General features: G+C 40.2%; 1 protein-coding gene across 11 annotated transcripts in view; it reads left to right on the top strand.

Moving 5' to 3' along the window:
- Gapvd1 (GTPase activating protein and VPS9 domains 1) overlaps positions 1–16,977 on the top strand; it is a 76,448-nt gene that overhangs the window by 10,802 nt on the left and 48,669 nt on the right. For 7 of the 11 annotated variants that reach the window (XM_038335938.1, XM_038335935.1, XM_038335937.1 and 4 more), the window contains exons 2-4: positions 11,035–11,252; positions 12,584–13,427; positions 15,999–16,085. In XM_038335938.1, coding sequence (XP_038191866.1) covers positions 11,068–11,252; positions 12,584–13,427; positions 15,999–16,085 — 1,116 coding nt within the window. In that variant the 5' untranslated portion in view covers positions 11,035–11,067. Of the gene's footprint in view, positions 1–76; positions 192–4,546; positions 4,759–11,034; positions 11,253–12,583; positions 13,428–15,998; positions 16,086–16,977 lie in introns of all 11 variants that reach the window. The other 4 variants (XM_038335933.1, XM_038335931.1, XM_038335934.1 and 1 more) reach the window with 3 other exon arrangements.

The following is a 16,977-nucleotide window of genomic DNA, read 5'->3' as shown; positions in this document are numbered from 1 at the left end:
AATTGGACCCAGGTCCTCTGGAAGAGCAGTCAGTGCTCTCAATTGCTGATCTATTTCTCTATCACTTCCTCCTTAGAATTTGAAGGAGTTGAGATTCTTTATATAGTCCTGAAGTCCAACTAAAACTTACCTTGCCAGATAGTGGGAAGCTTCCCAAGAAAACTTGACAATGTCTGCACTCTGATTTACATGTAAGTACTTGTCCAAGAGTGTGGCTGTAATTTACTTACATTTAATTAATTCATTCTTTGGCAGTTTCTTACATGCTTTTAATATATGATGGTCATACTCAATCCCTTTGCTCTCTGTTGGCCTCCTCTCTTCTATCCTCTCTGAGTGGGGCAACTGTAAGTGATCACCTTGACCACAAATTAAAACACTCTTAGTTGGGAGACAGTGAATGGCTTAGTGGTTAAAAACAGAGAGAGAGAGAGAGAGAGAGAGAGAGAGAGAGAGAGAGAGAGAGAGAGAGAGAGAGAGAGAGAGAGAGAACTAATTTAGCCTTGGGTAATTAAATTGTTTATAGCTCTATGTTGTAATTAAGAATATATAACAGGTTGGAAAGATGGCTCAGAGATTGAGAGCACTGGCTGCTCTTCCAGAGGTCCTGAGTTCAATTTCCAGCAACTACATGGTGACTCACAACCATCTGTAATGAGATCTGGTTCCCTCTTCTGGCCTGCAGGCATACATGCAGACAGAATATTGTATACTTAATAAATAAATCTTAAAAAAAAAAAGAATACTTCCACATCATCAGGTGCAAAGGCAGAGGCAATGGATCTCTTGAGTTCAAGGTCAGCCTGGTCTACATAGTGAATCCCAGACCAGTCTGGGTTACATAGTGACTTTCTCAAAAAAAAAAAAAAAAAAAAAAAAAAAAGGAATAAGGAATACTTATAGATGTCTCTGAGGGTAAAGATGCTTGCCACCAACACAGAGGACTTGAGTTCTCCATCCCAGAACCTACATGGTGTAGGGAGAGCACAGATTCCCAAGGCTGTCCTCTGACTTCTGATTTCCACATGTGTGACAATCCCCCACCTAAGTAAATAAATGTTAACAAATGAAGGAAAAAAAATACTTACCTTCTGGATTGGAAGTGTTGGTAGAGAACATGCTTAGCATGCATTTGGCTTCAGGCTTAGCTTCCAGTGCCAAAACTAAAACAAACAGGAAGTCATAGTGTTTCATGTATTGCAAGCTGTATTCCTAAGCACCTGTGTGCTTACTATCACTAGTCAGTTGAAACTGTTCTCCTTCATGTCTCTGTCACTCTCCAGGTAGACACATTGTCATACTGTAGCCCAACTGTCTAACCCAGGCTGGCTTCCCAAGTCCTGGCAGGAATTACAGGTGTAAGCCATTGACTGCTGTCCTTTTTTGTTTTTTATGTGTGTGGATGTTTTGCTGCATGTGTGTATGAGTATCATGTGCCTGTCTTGGTGCCTGTGGAGGTCAGCAAAGGGTGTTGGATTCCCTGGAACTGGAGTTATATGGTTGTATACTACCCTGTGGGTGCTAGGACTTGAATTAGGATCCTCTGCAAGATTAACAATCCCTCTTAAATGCTGAACTACCTTTCCAGCCCTGGCTACTACTTTTTAATATGTTCAGTCCAGACAAGCATTCTGCTACTAAGGTGTATCCCTTGCTAAGACCCTGGTTATTTCAATAGGGTTTTTATCTCTCAGTCTGGTTGCAAACCATTCTGCTTCAGTGTCCTGAATGCTGGAATTGCTGACTTGTACCACCGTGCTCTGACTCAACCAATACTTCTGGTAGCTTAAGTAAGGTTTGCTCTTGGGTGAAAGTTAACATAAAAGTTGGTTTTTCCCAGCACTTGGAGGAGAGGCAGGAGGATCTGAGTTTGAGGCTAGCTACAGAGCTAGTACCAGGATAGTCAAGTCTGTTACACAATGAAACCCTGACTCAAAAAAACCAAAACCAACCAACCAACCAACCAACCAAAAAGCTGGCTTTTCAGGGAGTGTATTGCCCAGTGGTAGTACTTGCTTGTCATGTGGGAGACCATAGATTCAATCAACCTCCTGCTCTGCAAAAAACCCCGAAAACCTGGTTTTCTTAAATAGTTTTACCTAGGAAATATATTTACCTCACTCCACATATAAAATTAGTGCAAAATGTAAGATCTCTGGAAATTTGTGTAATGAAATTCTGTATTTTATTTTATTTTTTTAAAGACTTATTTATTGTGTATATATACAGTGTTCTATGTGCACGTATACTTGCACACCAGAAGAAGGCGCCAGATCTCATTACAGATGGTTGTGAGCCACCATGTGGTTGCTGGGAATTGAACTCAGGACCTCTGGAAGAGCAACCAATGCCCTTAACCACTGAGCCATTTCTCCAGCCCTGTAATTATTTTTTTAATCACAGCAAACTAAAAGAAAAACCTAGTATAATACTGTATGTCATAGAATGTTGGTCTGGTCTAGAACATCATAGAATGGTTCGTGCTTTTTCTGAGCAGTAGTTGATAGAGACTGGGATACATTGCTGTGTTAATACTTTTTTCAAGTTTATATGATTTTATTGACCTGAATATTTGAATTTAGAAGCATATTATCTATGTAATTAAAAAAGTCTGCCATATGTGCATATGACATATGCACTTGGGAGGCATAGGCAGGTGGATTTCTGAGAGTTTGAGGCCAGCCTGGTCTACAGAGTGAGTTCCAGGATATCCAGGGCTACACAGAAACCCTGTCTCAAGAAACAAACAATACCCCTCCCCCCGAAAAAGAAAAGATAATACAGAGTTCTCATAGACCCTGTATCAAGTTTTCCTACTTCCTACCATTTTACATTAGTCTGCAATACTTAATACAAGTAGTGAACAGTATTGATAGACTGTTATAACCAAAGTTCATAGTTGATTCAGTTTTTTTCATTTTTTTCTTCTAACACACTATGTCCTCATTCTCTTCTAGCATACTCATTGCATTCAATTATGAGGTGTGTAATTTTTAGTTGAAACATCTTTTTTTAAATTTTTTTAAGAGACAGGATTTCCTGGAACTAGCTGTTGTAGACCAGGCTGGCCTCGAACTTACAGCGATAGCCTGCCTCTGCCTCCCGAGTGCTGGTATTAAAGGCGTGCGCCACCACTGCCTGGTTTTCAGTTTTAGGACTTACAATTCTCTTAAATTGTTTTCTGTGTGGGAAAATAAGGATATTATTCCTAAATTTAGTGATCAGTCACTGGTCACATGACATCACTTGTCAGAGGTCACATGTCACAAGACAGTAGGTGTCAGAGATCATCATAGATTTTGTTTGCTTTTGTGACAGGGTCCTGTCTGGCCTTGCACTCACTATGTAGTCCAGGCTGGTTGCAAACTCAGGTTGACCTGCCTCTGTCTCCTGAGTGCAGGGCTTAAAGGTTATATGGGTAAGGGCCAGTCTTAAATTCCTCAGATCTACTCCAGTTTTAGTTTCCCCTCTGCGTTATTGGTAATAAGTTGGATGTGGTTTCATGTTCACTCTCTTAATGTTAATAAAGGGTAATTATTTGGGCCAAGGTTGCAGTTTAGTGGTGGAGTGCCTAGCGAGTGCAAGGTAATTTGTGACCTCCAGTACAATAGAAGTTACAAGGAGGCTTCTGTATTGCAGATGTCAACAACAGGGTTGCATGTGCAGGACCCAGTCCCTCAGAAAGAGGGAGAGAGGGAGTGGGAACCTAAGATTAAGCTGGATGTTAAGCTGTTTACTTGAACTCTAAATGCTGTGTTGAAATTTAAAATTAGTAGTTACATCATTATTAAATTGGGATACTTTTTATTAGAGATTCTCATAAGGTGTGAAATGTTATTCCTTTCCCATATACATTTTGGAATACTTTTTCTTTTTGAGAAGCAGCCATATATAGCTCACACTGTTCTCAAACTTGTATTATTTGAGGATGGCCTTGAATTTTTGATCTTCCTACCTTCATCTCTTAAAGTGCTAGGATTGCAATTATCTGTCGCTATGTCCTATTAGCTGTTGACACTTGTACAAATGTATTCTTCTTGAAACTTCTGATATATTTTTAGCTAAAAAATGGATCCTTATTAGGTTGTTCCATACTCTTCCTTAGAGGAAATAAACCTGCTTGTTAGAGGTTGGCAATCTTTTTATGTAGAGGCCAAATGAGCTATAGAAGACGGGCTCCTGTTCCCCTGCATTTCACCATGAAAACAGTTACAGACGACATGACCAGATGGACATAGCCGTGCTCTAGAAAACCTTGCTAAGGGGCTGGAGTGGATCAGTGGGCTCAGTGGCATGTGCTGCTCTTGCAGAAGGCCTGAATTTGATTCCCCGAACCCATGTCAGGTGACTAACAACCACTTGTGATTCCAGCTGCAGGAGACCCACTGCCTTCTCCTGGCCTCTGTGGGCACCTGCACTCACATGCACACACTCACACAAACAAAGTTAAAATAAATCTTTAAAAGTTTTAGAAGTCTGAGGTAGGTAAAGTTGCTTGCCTTGCAAATCTGGCAACCTGAGTTTGGTCTTTGAAATTTCCATAAAGGTGAAAGGAAAAACTGACTGCAAAGAATTGCTCTCTGATCCTTCTGTGAACACTGTGGCATGTGCCAAACTGCCAGTACATGATGATGATGGTGATGATGATGATGATAAATTTGAGATGTGTTTCCCTAATTGGCTGACCTGGAATGTTCTATGTATACCAAACTGGTCTTGAACTTACCTGCCTCTACCTCCTGAGTGCTAGAAATAAAGGTATGTGCCGCCATGCCAGGCATAAATAAATTTTAAAATTTTTATTAAGTTAAATTAAATGGGTCATAAAATCAAAAGTCATTAATCTGACAAAGGAACTAATGGGGAGGGAGGGATAGTTAATGGGGATGAGAGGGTAATAGTGGCAGGGAAGAGTAATTATTGCATTATATACATGTATTTTATTGTCAAAAACAAATTTAACTTTTTAAAAAAAAATCTCAAAAACAAAACTTCCAGACCAACCTTTATGAATACAGACAGCAGGCTAACTTTGATTTGCGAGCCATAGTTGGCCTGTCACTTCCGCATACCATTGTGGAGTGATGCTGTAACAGCCTGTGTCATTCCTCGCCAGCCTAAGTGATGTTTTAACTGCATGAGTTGAGAAGCTTAAATTATTCCTCAAAGTCTGATTTAATATGCATGGGTAGCATGTAGTATGTGTGTATGTACATATATATAATTTCTGTAGAAAAGTGGCAGGTGGTGAACTTAAGTGGTTAGAGTTAGTTTTTGACCCTTTCAAAAGTGAAATTAACTCATTGAAAATGCATGCAAATTTTAGGAACAATATATATTTGTGATGGTTTTTCTTGGCTGAACCCTGACTCTTACAACATTGTTAAGTATATTATACGTCCCGGCTGTCCTAGAATGTGCAGTGATCCTGCTTGTATGCTAGACTTGCAGGTGTACACACCGTGCCCTAATGGTACCAGTTCTTTGATGTCACCTGAACTCTTTTCTTTCTTCTTTTCCCTTATTTTTTTTTGTTGTTTTGATTTGTTTTTTGAGACAAGGTTTCTCTCTGTAGCCCTTGGCTATCCTGGAACTAGCTCTGTGGACAAGGCTGACCTTGAATTCTCAGAGATCCACTTGCTTCTGCAAGCCCCATGACCTGAGTTTTGTCTCTGGATCCTACAGTGGAAAGAGAACCTTTCCTGAAAGTTGTCCTCTTCCTTCCACACGTGCACCATGGTGTATGCATGTACTATGCACACACACTTGTATACGCACTATACATAAAAAATTAATGTAACAGTGTAAAATAGGCTTGGATGGGTAGGCTGAGGAGACTGATTTTGAATTTTAAGTTAAGGGGTTTGGAAATATGCTCTAAGAAATCAAGACCAATTAACAAATATGAACATCTTTATATACTGTGTGTGTATTGTGTCAGTGTGGTGGTTATTTTCACCTACATAGTGAGGCTACATTGAGGTAGCCTGGTCTGTAGGAAACCCTATTACAAAGGGTAGTATGAAGGGAGGAGGAATACAATCAATACATTTAACATACTGTCTTTAACTATAGTTACTATGCTTATAGAATAGATCTTTTATTTTTTCCTTCTAACTGTCCTTGCCACCTCAGACTCTGCTTCTGTGAGGTCAGCCTTTCTGCACCTGCGTGTGAGTGAGTTCACGCAGTAGTTGGTTTTCCTGGGGCTGGGTTGTTCATCTAACATAATGATCTTTAGTTCCATTCGTGTTTCATGTGTAAGGATTTTCCTTTTCTCCCTTCTTTTTTTTTTGGCCAAATAATATTCCATTTATATTATATATGCCAAATAATATTCCAATACACACACACAAAACCTATATGCCTTAGTCCCAATAATAGTTCTTAAAATTTTGTTTTGCAGGGTAAGCAGTGGTTAGATTTTTTTAATAACATCCTGACCAGTTTATTATAGAAAGGAAAGCTTATAATTCTGTTTAAAATAAAATGCTTAGCAAGCTTGCCTGTGGCCTAAGATTGCTTATTTATTTATTTTTGAGGCAGGGTTTCTCAGTAGCTATGGAGCCAGTCCTGGAACTAGCTCTATAGACCAGTCTGGCCTCGAACTCACAGAGATCTGCCTGCCTCTGCCTCCCGAGTGCAGGGATTATAGGTGTGCACCACCACACCCAGCTTGGCCTAAATTTATTAAAATGATCACTAAAGATGGGCGGTGGTGGTTCATGCTTTTAATCCCAGCATTTGAGAGGCAGAGTGTGAGTTCAAGGCAGACTTGTCTCAGGACAGTCTGCAAAGCTACAGAGAAACCCTTTTTCCAAAACAAAACAAAAAGTCTCTAAAGCCATATCGTTAGGACTAACAAGATAGCTCAGAGGGTCAAGCTGCCTGCTGCCAGGCCTGGTGACTTGAGTTGGAGACCTGTAGTCCTTATGAGAGAGCCAGCTCGCTATTCACTGTCTATTGATGGCCACTTGGAGTGGCTCCAGACAGTGGCTGGTACAGTGAACAGTGCAGCTGCTTTTTCACAGACTGACTCTGTGTCCTTTGTAGATAACCAGTAGTGGGGCCACTAGCTCATGAGGTAATTCTCTTTTAAAATTCTGGAGAATAATATTGTTGCTGTCCATAGTGATGACACAAAATTAAATTTCCACCAACAGTATGCAAAGACTTTATTTTCTCTATAGCCTTCCCAGTTTATGTAGTATTTCTGTTTGAATTTAAACTAAGTAGATACTGCTAGAAGTCAAATAATATTCTATAAAACCAGAAGATTAAAAAAAATCCTTAGCACAAAGCACAACTAAGAAATCAAAGTAGATATGACTAACAAGTGTTGAGATTAGATGACTGAGAATGGTGCCCTTGGGAGTCAGACAGACCCGAATCCTACAGCAGCGGAGTCCAGTACTTCCTGAATGAACTGTCAGATGAGGCTGTGAGAGCACACCTGCCACTTGGGGGTGCAGTTCAGTGAGGAAAAACTAAGATTGTACTTGGCATTGAAAGTCTAAGTAACAACAAAAAAACAAAAAACAAAAACAAAAAAGCAAAGCTGGGAGATGGTGGCACACACCTTTAATCCCAGTACTCAGGAGACAGAGGCAGGATCTCTGTTCAAGGACAGCCTGGTCTACAGAGTGAGTTCCAGGACAGCCAGGGCTGTAATAAAAAACCTCATTCATTTCCTTAATTGTCAGTTTTTGGGTTTTAGTGCTGAGGATTGAAGCCAGTGCCTCCAGCAGTTTGACAGGTAGTTCTCTACCACTGAGCTATAGTCCTTACCGCACAGTAATTGCTCTTAAAATTTTGTTTGTTTTGTTTGTTTGTTTGTTTGTTTTGTTTTGTTTTGTTTTTTTCAAGACAAGGTGTCTGTGTGTAACCCTAGCTCTGTAAACCAGGCTGGCTTCACGCAGAGATCCATCTGCTTCTGCTTCCTGAATGCTGGGATTAAAGGTGTGTGCCACCACTGCCCAGCTTGTTTTGTTATCTTAAATATATGTATTTCTATTATTAATATAAAACATTTGTGGTTTGGCAGTTCAAGGATATAACTTAAATAATGATTTAAGATATGTATGCTATTTGTAACTGTTTAGTTATTAGATAAAAAGAATAGTTTGATTTCATTCAATCCTTTGACAAATATTTATTCAGTTATGACTGTGAACTAGGCCCTCACCCAGGCCTGAAATTAGATTAGTGAGCAACACAGAAAAGTTCTGGCATAGAGAGGTGGAAGCCACCCAGTACAGATGGTTAATAAGCAAGGTATCTGTGGTAGATGCTTGTGGTAGGGGCCTGGAGTGTCAAAGTTGTAGGTAGGGAAGACTATGTAGGACTTTAGATTTCATTCTGAGTATAAGGTAAAGCCTTGGGATAGTTTCTAGTCAAAGAATAAAATGATGTGACTTTAAGGTACACTTAGTGTTACTGGGAGAACAGACTTTGGGAATTCAAAATAGGGAGCAAGGAAATCAGCTAGTTATAGGCTTTCTTTTAAGCGAGGTGCTGACAGATTCCCAGGGGAAGGAGGAAAAGTAATGAGATTATTCAAAGACAGAATCAACAGGTGTATTGCTCTGTGAAAGTAGTCAAGGGTGACTCCATGACTAATGAGCAGAGGTTCTTCCCTAGACAGATTTAGAGTGTATTTGGTTTCTCGAGACAGGGTTTCTCTGTGGCTTTGGAGCCTGTCTTGGAACTAGCTCTTGTAGACCAGGCTGGTCTCAAACTCACAGAGATCCGCCTGCCTCTGCCTCTCGAGTGCTGGGATTAAAGGCGTGCGCCACCACCGCCCGGCTAGAGTGTATTTGATTTTGTTGGTTTTAATTCAGAAATAACCCACTAGGTGTGCAGGTGCATACCTTAATTTCAGGTCTTGGGAGACTATGACAGGAGGACCAGGAGGTCCAGGTTGTTCTCAGCTACAAGGTGAATTTAAGGCTAGCCTGACTATAGGAGATTGTCTCAGAAAACCAGCAAAGGGGCCAAGAATGTACCTCAGATGGTAGAGTACTTGCCTAGCATGCACAGACCCTGGATTCAACCCCCAATACACATAAATGGGGCATGCTGGCTCATCCCTGTAACCCCAGCTTGGGAGGTAGAGTCAGGATGAACAGGAGTGCAAAAGCATCTTTAGGTACATAAAGAATTCAAAGCTAGCGTGGCCTATGTGAGACAGTATTTCCAAAAAATAATATATATGTAAGCTGGACAGATGGCTCAGTAGTTAAGAATGTTTGTTGAGTAATATCAGAACAGGAATCCAGATCCCAGCATCTAGTTAACAAGTCCAGTATCTGGTACATGACTATGACCCCTGTTCTGGGTGTTGACCCACCCAGACAGGAAGATTGCTCTAGCCTAGCTAGCCAAGACTACTTGATCTCCAAGTTCTGGTAAAGACTCTGCCTTAAAGAAATAGGTAGAGAGCCAGGCAGTGGCTGCACATGCCTTTAATCCCAGCACTCGGGATTAAACAGGCAGATCTCTGAGTTCGAGTCCAGCCTGGTCAACAGAGTGAGTTCCAGGACAGGCTCCAAAGAAACCCAATTTAAAAAACAAAACAAAACAAAACAAAAAAAGAAAAAGAAAGAAAAGAAAAAAGAAAAAAAGGCAGTGAATTATGAAGAACACCCAATCCCCTTGTCTGGCATATGTGTATGTACATGTACAGGCTCACAGACATGGGCATACACACACTTTTTTTGTAGTCCAGTGAGATGGCCCAGGTGCTAAAGGCTTCCAAGTCTGAGGACCAGAGTTCAATCCCTGAGACTCACATGCTGAGAGAATCAGACACCTACAGTTTGTCCTCTGACTTCTGCACATGTGCTATGACATGTCCCCATGTGTGTTATGATAAAAGTAAAATGCTGCAGATCCTCAAGGGGCAGCAGTGGGCAGCGGGCCATGAGACTATGCTTAAGGCCCCGAGAGCAGCCACTCCCAAGCAGGGAAGGTGCAGTTCCCCAATTAGCTACAGTGGGCTATGAGGGGCAGTGAGTCCCAGGCAGGGAGTCGCGATGGGTGAGAGACCTCGATGGGGAAGCCGATCCCACGAGGAGAGACAGACAGATGGGCACACCACGATGCGAGAGACAGAGACATGGATAGGCGCAGCATGCAGAGTGAGGTTGGATATTTATTTAGTGGGTTATGAAGGGGAGAGAGAAGAGAGAGAAACAGAAGGAGTAAGGGGAGAAGTGGCGAGAAGGGAGAGGAGAGAAGCTGCCTCATTGAGAGAGACGGAAAAGAAGGGGCTCAGGCTGGAAGCTGAAGATCAGCTTGCCTCGGTGGAGGGGGGAGTGAGTGGGCATGACTTGTCTCTTAAAAGGAGAGAGCAGATCATTACAATATGTAAATGCAAAAATAAATTATAATATTTTAAAATATTGTGTTTCTTAAATGACAGAAGTAGTGTAGGCTCAGTATAGAAAATTTGGAAAATATAAGTTATTTTTAAGCTCCTAATAAGGCTTATTATTTATTCAGAAATAGTCTTTTAACTATTATTTAACTTTTAACTACCATCAGCCTAGAATCATCCTTGGCTGTTTTCCTTCCCATTACAATCACAGTCTGTTGGCTTTTTGAAATGGGATCTAATGTAGCTTCAGAGTCACTAGGTAGCCAAGGATGACTTTGACCTCCTGACATTCCTGTCTCAACCTCTCAAATGCTGGGATTATTTTTAAATTAGAGTCAATGGTTGTACTAAATTAACATCTTATTTAAAGACTTTTTAAGATTTAATTTTATGTGCATTGGTATTTTGTTTACATGCATGTTTGTATGAAGGCGCAAGGTCCCCTGGAATTTGAGTTACAGACAGGTGTGAGCTGCAATGTGGGTGCTGGAAATTGAACCCTGGTCCTTTGAAAGAGAAATCAGTGCTCTTAACCACTGAGCCATCTTTCCAGCCTCCTGCCTCCATAATCAAAATTGTAATGTATTCTGCTCCTTTTGGTTTTAGAAAAATAACTTAAAATAACAAAACCTTTTGAATTTTGTCTTTTTTATTAGTGATCAGCCTTTGTACCTTTTCCGAATTCAAAGATGGTGAAGCTAGATATCCACACTCTGGCCCACCACCTCAAACAGGAGCGCTTGTACGTGAGCTCTGAGAAACAGCTCATTCAGAGGCTAAATGCAGATGTGCTGAAGACAGCTGAAAAGCTGTATCGAACTGCGTGGATTGCAAAGCAACAGAGGATTAATTTGGATCGGCTTATTATAACCAGGTAAAGTAAAAATTTTTAGGTCATGCATTTTGTGAACAATTAATTCTGTACTACTGACTATAACTAAATCAATCTCTTAAGTGCATGGTTTTAAAGCAATATTAGGTAAGTCTTTGGTCATAAATACATGGAGTTTATTTCATTATTAATTATCTTAAATAGTGATACAGAAAATTATAATGTAAGGGTTAACATTTTTTTTTTTTTTTTGGTTTTTCGAGACAGGGTTTCCCTGTAGTTTCTAGAGCCTGTCCTGGAACTAGCTCTTGTAGACCAGGCTGGCCTCGAACTCAGAGATCCGCCTGCCTCTGCCTCCCGAGTGCTGGGATTAAAGGCGTGTGCCACCACCGCCCGGCAAGGGTTAACATTTTATACCACACTAATTTTGTGATTTTTTTGTGATATTATTTTTATACATTTCCATGGTTTAGAATTGTATATCTCTTTTTTTTTTTTTTTTTTTTTTTTTTTGGAGACAGGGTTTCTCTGTAGCTTTGGAGCCTGTCCTGGAACTAGCTCTTGTAGACCTACAGGGTGGCCTCAAACTCAGAGATCTGCCTGCCTCTGTCTCCTGAGTGTGGGGATTGAAGGCGTGTGCCGCCACTGCACAGTTTAGAATTGTATATCTTTTTTAAAGAAAAAAAATTTTTATATTTTAACTTTTATGTGTATAAGTTGTTTTGCCCACATATGTATCTATGTACCACTAATGTGCCTGGTGCTTTCTATATTGTTCCAGGAAGCAGTTTTTAACTGTAGCGATATTAGTATAATGTTAGAAGTAGTCAGATAGAAAAAGAATATATACTGTATGATTGTATTTATAAATATCTTTAAAGGCAAAACTGATCTTTGGAATCACAGCTCTTTGTTAGCTTTGCTGGGAGGTTTTGACTGGAAGGCCATGCAAAAGCATTCCATGTTGTAAATCAAGCCCAGGGCTTCGTGCATGCCAGCAAGTGCTCTTCCAGCTGAGCTACCTCTCCACCTCCTGTTTTGATGGCTTTTAGTACTCGAATTTTTGGGAATGTTCTTGTCTCAGTAAATAAGCAGTTTTTAAGCTATAGCAAAATCCATAGAGGCTCACTCTGGACAATGTTATCAGTTCTTTTAAATAGACACTGCACCAAATCTATTATGAAAAGACTGGCTTCCTCTTTACTTTTAGGTATGTCTTACTCATTTCCATGTTGTTCTCAAAGAGTTTAGGAACTCAAAGAGATTTCATTGTTGGCACAAAAATGAACTCAGACTTAGTCATTCCGATTAAGTGCCTGTGTTGTATTATTGTTGTTATTAATATTGTTTTGCCTGTGTGCTAATGTTTCTAGTGCTGAAGCTTCCCCTGCTGAGTGTTGCCAGCATGCCAAGATTTTGGAAGATACACAGTTTGTTGATGGATATAAGCAACTGGGATTTCAGGAAACAGCTTATGGAGAATTCTTGAGTCGGTTAAGAGAAAATCCTCGTCTTATTGCCTCCTCTTTGGTTGCTGGAGAAAAACTCAATCAAGAGAACACACAAAGCGTTATCTACACAGTTTTTACCTCCTTGTATGGCAACTGTATTATGCAAGAAGATGAAAACTACCTCCTTCAGGTTTTACGATACTTGATTGAATTTGAACTGAAAGAAAGTGACAACCCCAGGCGGCTTTTGAGGAGAGGAACTTGTGCCTTCAGCATCTTATTTAAACTGTTTTCTGAAGGACTGTTTTCTGCCAAACTTTTTCTTACGGCTACTTTACACGAGCCCATCATGCAGCTCCTTGTGGAAGATGAAGACCATCTGGAAACGGACCCTAACAAGCTAACCGAGAGGTTCTCCCCAGCGCAGCAGGAAAAGCTCTTTGGAGAGAAAGGCTCAGATAGATTCAGGCAAAAGGTTCAAGAAATGGTGGATTCCAATGAGGCCAAACTGGTGGCTTTAGTGAACAAATTTATTGGTTATCTCAAACAGAACACTTACTGCTTTCCACATAGTCTGAGGTGGATTGTGTCACAGATGTACAAAACTCTCTCTTGTGTAGACAGACTGGAGGTTGGGGAAGTCAGAGCCATGTGCACCGATCTTCTGTTGGCTTGCTTCATTTGTCCCGCAGTTGTCAATCCAGAGCAGTATGGAATAATATCTGATGCTCCTATCAATGAGGTGGCGAGATTTAACCTGATGCAGGTGTGCTTTTGTGATTATTAGTACAACATTTGATTTAGGATCAGATGATCTTTAAATAATAGAGTGGGAATTTCTCTTTCTTTCTTCCTTCCTTCCTTCCTTTCTTTCTTTTCTTTTTTTTCTTTTTTCTCTTTTTTGGATACAGGGTTTTTCTGTGTAGTCCTCACTGTCCAGGAACTCACTCTGTAGAGAGTGCTGTGATTAAAGGTGTGTCCCCAATGCCTGGCTATCATTTTTCTTAAATTGTTCTAAATATTTGATTATCATGAGATAGAAAAACAATTATATTAGGATTTTGAGATATTATAGTGATAAAGTATTGCCTTGGTTTTCAGTGAAATCCTTGAACTTTTGGACATTGAGTTGATTGGGTTTTCTAGAACAAGCCCATCATCCCTCTCCTGGTAATTTCAGAGTCCAGATTGATTGGAAACTGAGACTGTCTTTTGTACTTTACAACTGGAGCTGAACAGGAGGCTACTTAGAGTTAGTATTCCTTGGAACATTAGGCCTTTCTGCAGAAATGTTCATGTGTTTGACAGTAGACAGCACTCTATGAAGATGGTACATGTATGTAGTAAGATACCCCTACAGATCTGAGTTCTGGGCTAAGGAGATGACTCAACGAGTAAAAGCCTTGTGAAGAACTGATAACTTGAGTTTCGTCCCTGGAACCCATGTTAATAGACAAGAACCAGCTACTGAAAGTTGCACTCTGACCTCTCACACTTGCTAAGCACGTGTTCAGCTATTAAGTTACACCTGAAGTCTTATTTATTAATTTATTTTACATGTGTGGTGTTTTACATGAAGTCTTACTATTGATTTAATTTATTTTATGTGGGGGGATTTATCCAAAGCCTTACTATTTATTTATTTAATTTATTTTTTTTGTGTGTGTGTATAGGAGGGATTTTTGCCTGCATGTATATCTGCACATGTCTGCAGAAGAGAACATTGGATCCCCTGGAACTAGAATTATACAACAACTAGTTATTGAACTTAGGTCCTCTGGAAGAGTAGCCACAGGTCTTAACTCCAAAGCCAAAGCCATCTTACCAGCTACCTGCCCAGTCTTTTTTTCTTTTTTTTTGAAACAGGGTTGTTCTGTGTGTAGCCCTGGCTATCTTAGAACTCGCTCTGTAGATCAGGCTGGGCTTGAACTCACAAAGATCCATCTGCCTCTGCCTCCTGAGTGCTGAGTGAGATTAAAGGTGCATATCACCCTGCCCGACTTGATAAACCTTTAAAAAAAAAAAAAAAAAACATTGGTTGGGGTTGGAGAGGTGCTCTTTAGGTAAAAGTGTTTGTTCCTCTTCAGAAGAGCTAAGTTCAGTTCCCAGTGCCCACATCAGGCAGCCCACCAACTCCAGTTCCAGGGGACCCAACACCTTCTCTGGCTTCCATGGACAGGCACACACATGTGGCTTATACTTAGACACATACGTGTTAAAATAAGTTGATTCTTGCCTGCAAGGTGGCACACACCTTTGATCCCAACACTTGGGAGGCAGAGGCAGGCAGATCCTTGTGAGTTGGAGGCCAGCCTGATCTACAAAGAGGGTTCCAGGACAGCCAGAGCTACATAGATCCTGTCTCAAAAACCAACAGAAAACTATAAAGAGAATGCTTGAGTTCTTCATGGACTTGTAAGGGAAAGTCCTGTGTGTTAGCCATTTATTGTATGGGTTAGCCTTTGCAGATTATTTAAAAATTTTCTCACGTCCACAATTGGTTCTGGGAATAGAAAGTTCTGTGTGAGTGTAACAACTTGAATTCCATCTCTGAAACCTACGCTAGAAAGAGAGCGCCAACTCACAACCTCCACATACACTGTTGCATACATGTGCTCCCCTGTCCTCAATAATGCTCACACATACAGTAATAATAAAGTTTAATTTTTTCCCCCTGAGTCAGGGTTCTCTGTGTAGCCCTGGCTGTCCTGGAACTTACTCTGTAGACCAGGATGACTTTGAACTCACAGAGATTTGTCTGCTTCTGCATTTGTGTGCGCTGTTGCCTGGCTAGTTTAAAATGTTTTTAAATAAAGAAAAAGTATAGCTGGGCGGTGGTGGCGCACGCCTTTAATCCTAGCACTCGGGAGGCAGAGGCAGGCGGATCTCTGTGAGTTCGAGGCCAGCCTGGTCTACAAGAGCTAGTTCCAGGACAGGCACCAAAAGCCACAGAGAAACCCTGTCTCGAAAAACCAAAAAAAAAAAAAAAAAAAAAAAAAAAAAAGAAAAAGTATAGTATCAGAAGTAAATATACTGTACTTTCAATTTCTGTATAGTATCAGAAGTAAATATACTGTACTTTCAATTTCCTAATGTTCTTGTCATGTGTTAACAAGAAATTACAGCAAAGTTTTCTACTTCCTCTACATCTTCATCTGAAAATGGTAAAAGCTGACAGAGACAAGATGCATATTTTATTGGGAGCATTGTTTTGTTTGCTTGATGAGATGAATGTGAATATTACTATGAAACCAGACACTCGGACTAGAATGGAATTGCTTCATAGACAGTGCTGGTGTGTGCACCTACATATGCTCACCACTGCTTTTGTTTGCAGGTTGGCCGCCTTCTGCAGCAGTTAGCGATGACTGGCACTGAAGAAGGAGATCCTCGGACTAAAAATAGCCTTGGAAAATTTGACAAAGTAGGAATGAATGTTGTGTTGCATGAATTACTGTTTTGTAGACTGCTAGGTATCAGGTATGCTAGCCCACACCTGTAATCTCAGCTGAGGTAGGCGGATTGACTTGAGTCCAAAGTTAGCTTAAGCAATAGTGCGAGTCCTCATCACAAACTGAGAACCTTACTTTGTGCACAGCTTTAATGACTGCACTTAGGAATCAGGGCGGCTGATCGCTGTGAATTCTCAGGCCAGCCTGGTCCACACAGATGTTCCAGGCCATCCATGGCTATTTAGAAAGACCCTGTGTCAAGAATAAACTGTATAAAATACAATTTGTAAAAAATTCTGGCCAAGTATTAGTGAACTTAACTATTCTCTTTATTAAATCTTGTCTTTAGGTGATATGAAGGTTAAATAATTCAGTCATTAATTTGCTTTTAAATTAATTAACAATATTATATCAGCAACTATTCAATTTAGGAAGATTTTTCTAATGATTAAACTGTCTCACAAATATTGAAGGGGTATCATTGTAATAAGAATCAAGACCTATTAGATTATTTTTAAAATTTTGTTTTTAACTAATTTGTTACCATTTTATTAAATTATATAAATGTTCTTCATTTATGGCATTGTTCAGTTTATTGAGTAAAAAAGGTATTTCATTAGATTTTGAGTAGGCTAGCAGTTCAAGTTGGCTTAAAACTCAAATATTGGAGCTGGAGAAATTACTCAGAAGTTATGATTTATGAGTGCTTGCTATTCTTTCAGAGGACAGGAGTTTAGTACTCAGCATCCACCTTGTATGGCTCACAACCACCTGTAATTTCAGCTCCCAGGGGATCCTGCATTCTCATCTTACCTTTGCAGTCACCAGCACATATATGCTCATATATGTATGAACACACATGTA

This window comes from Arvicola amphibius, chromosome 7 (genome assembly GCF_903992535.2).
Source record: "Arvicola amphibius chromosome 7, mArvAmp1.2, whole genome shotgun sequence".
Taxonomy (NCBI): Eukaryota; Metazoa; Chordata; class Mammalia; order Rodentia; family Cricetidae; genus Arvicola; species Arvicola amphibius.
The sequence above is the reverse complement of the archived record's forward strand: the minus strand, read 5'-3'. Positions and strand labels throughout refer to the sequence as shown.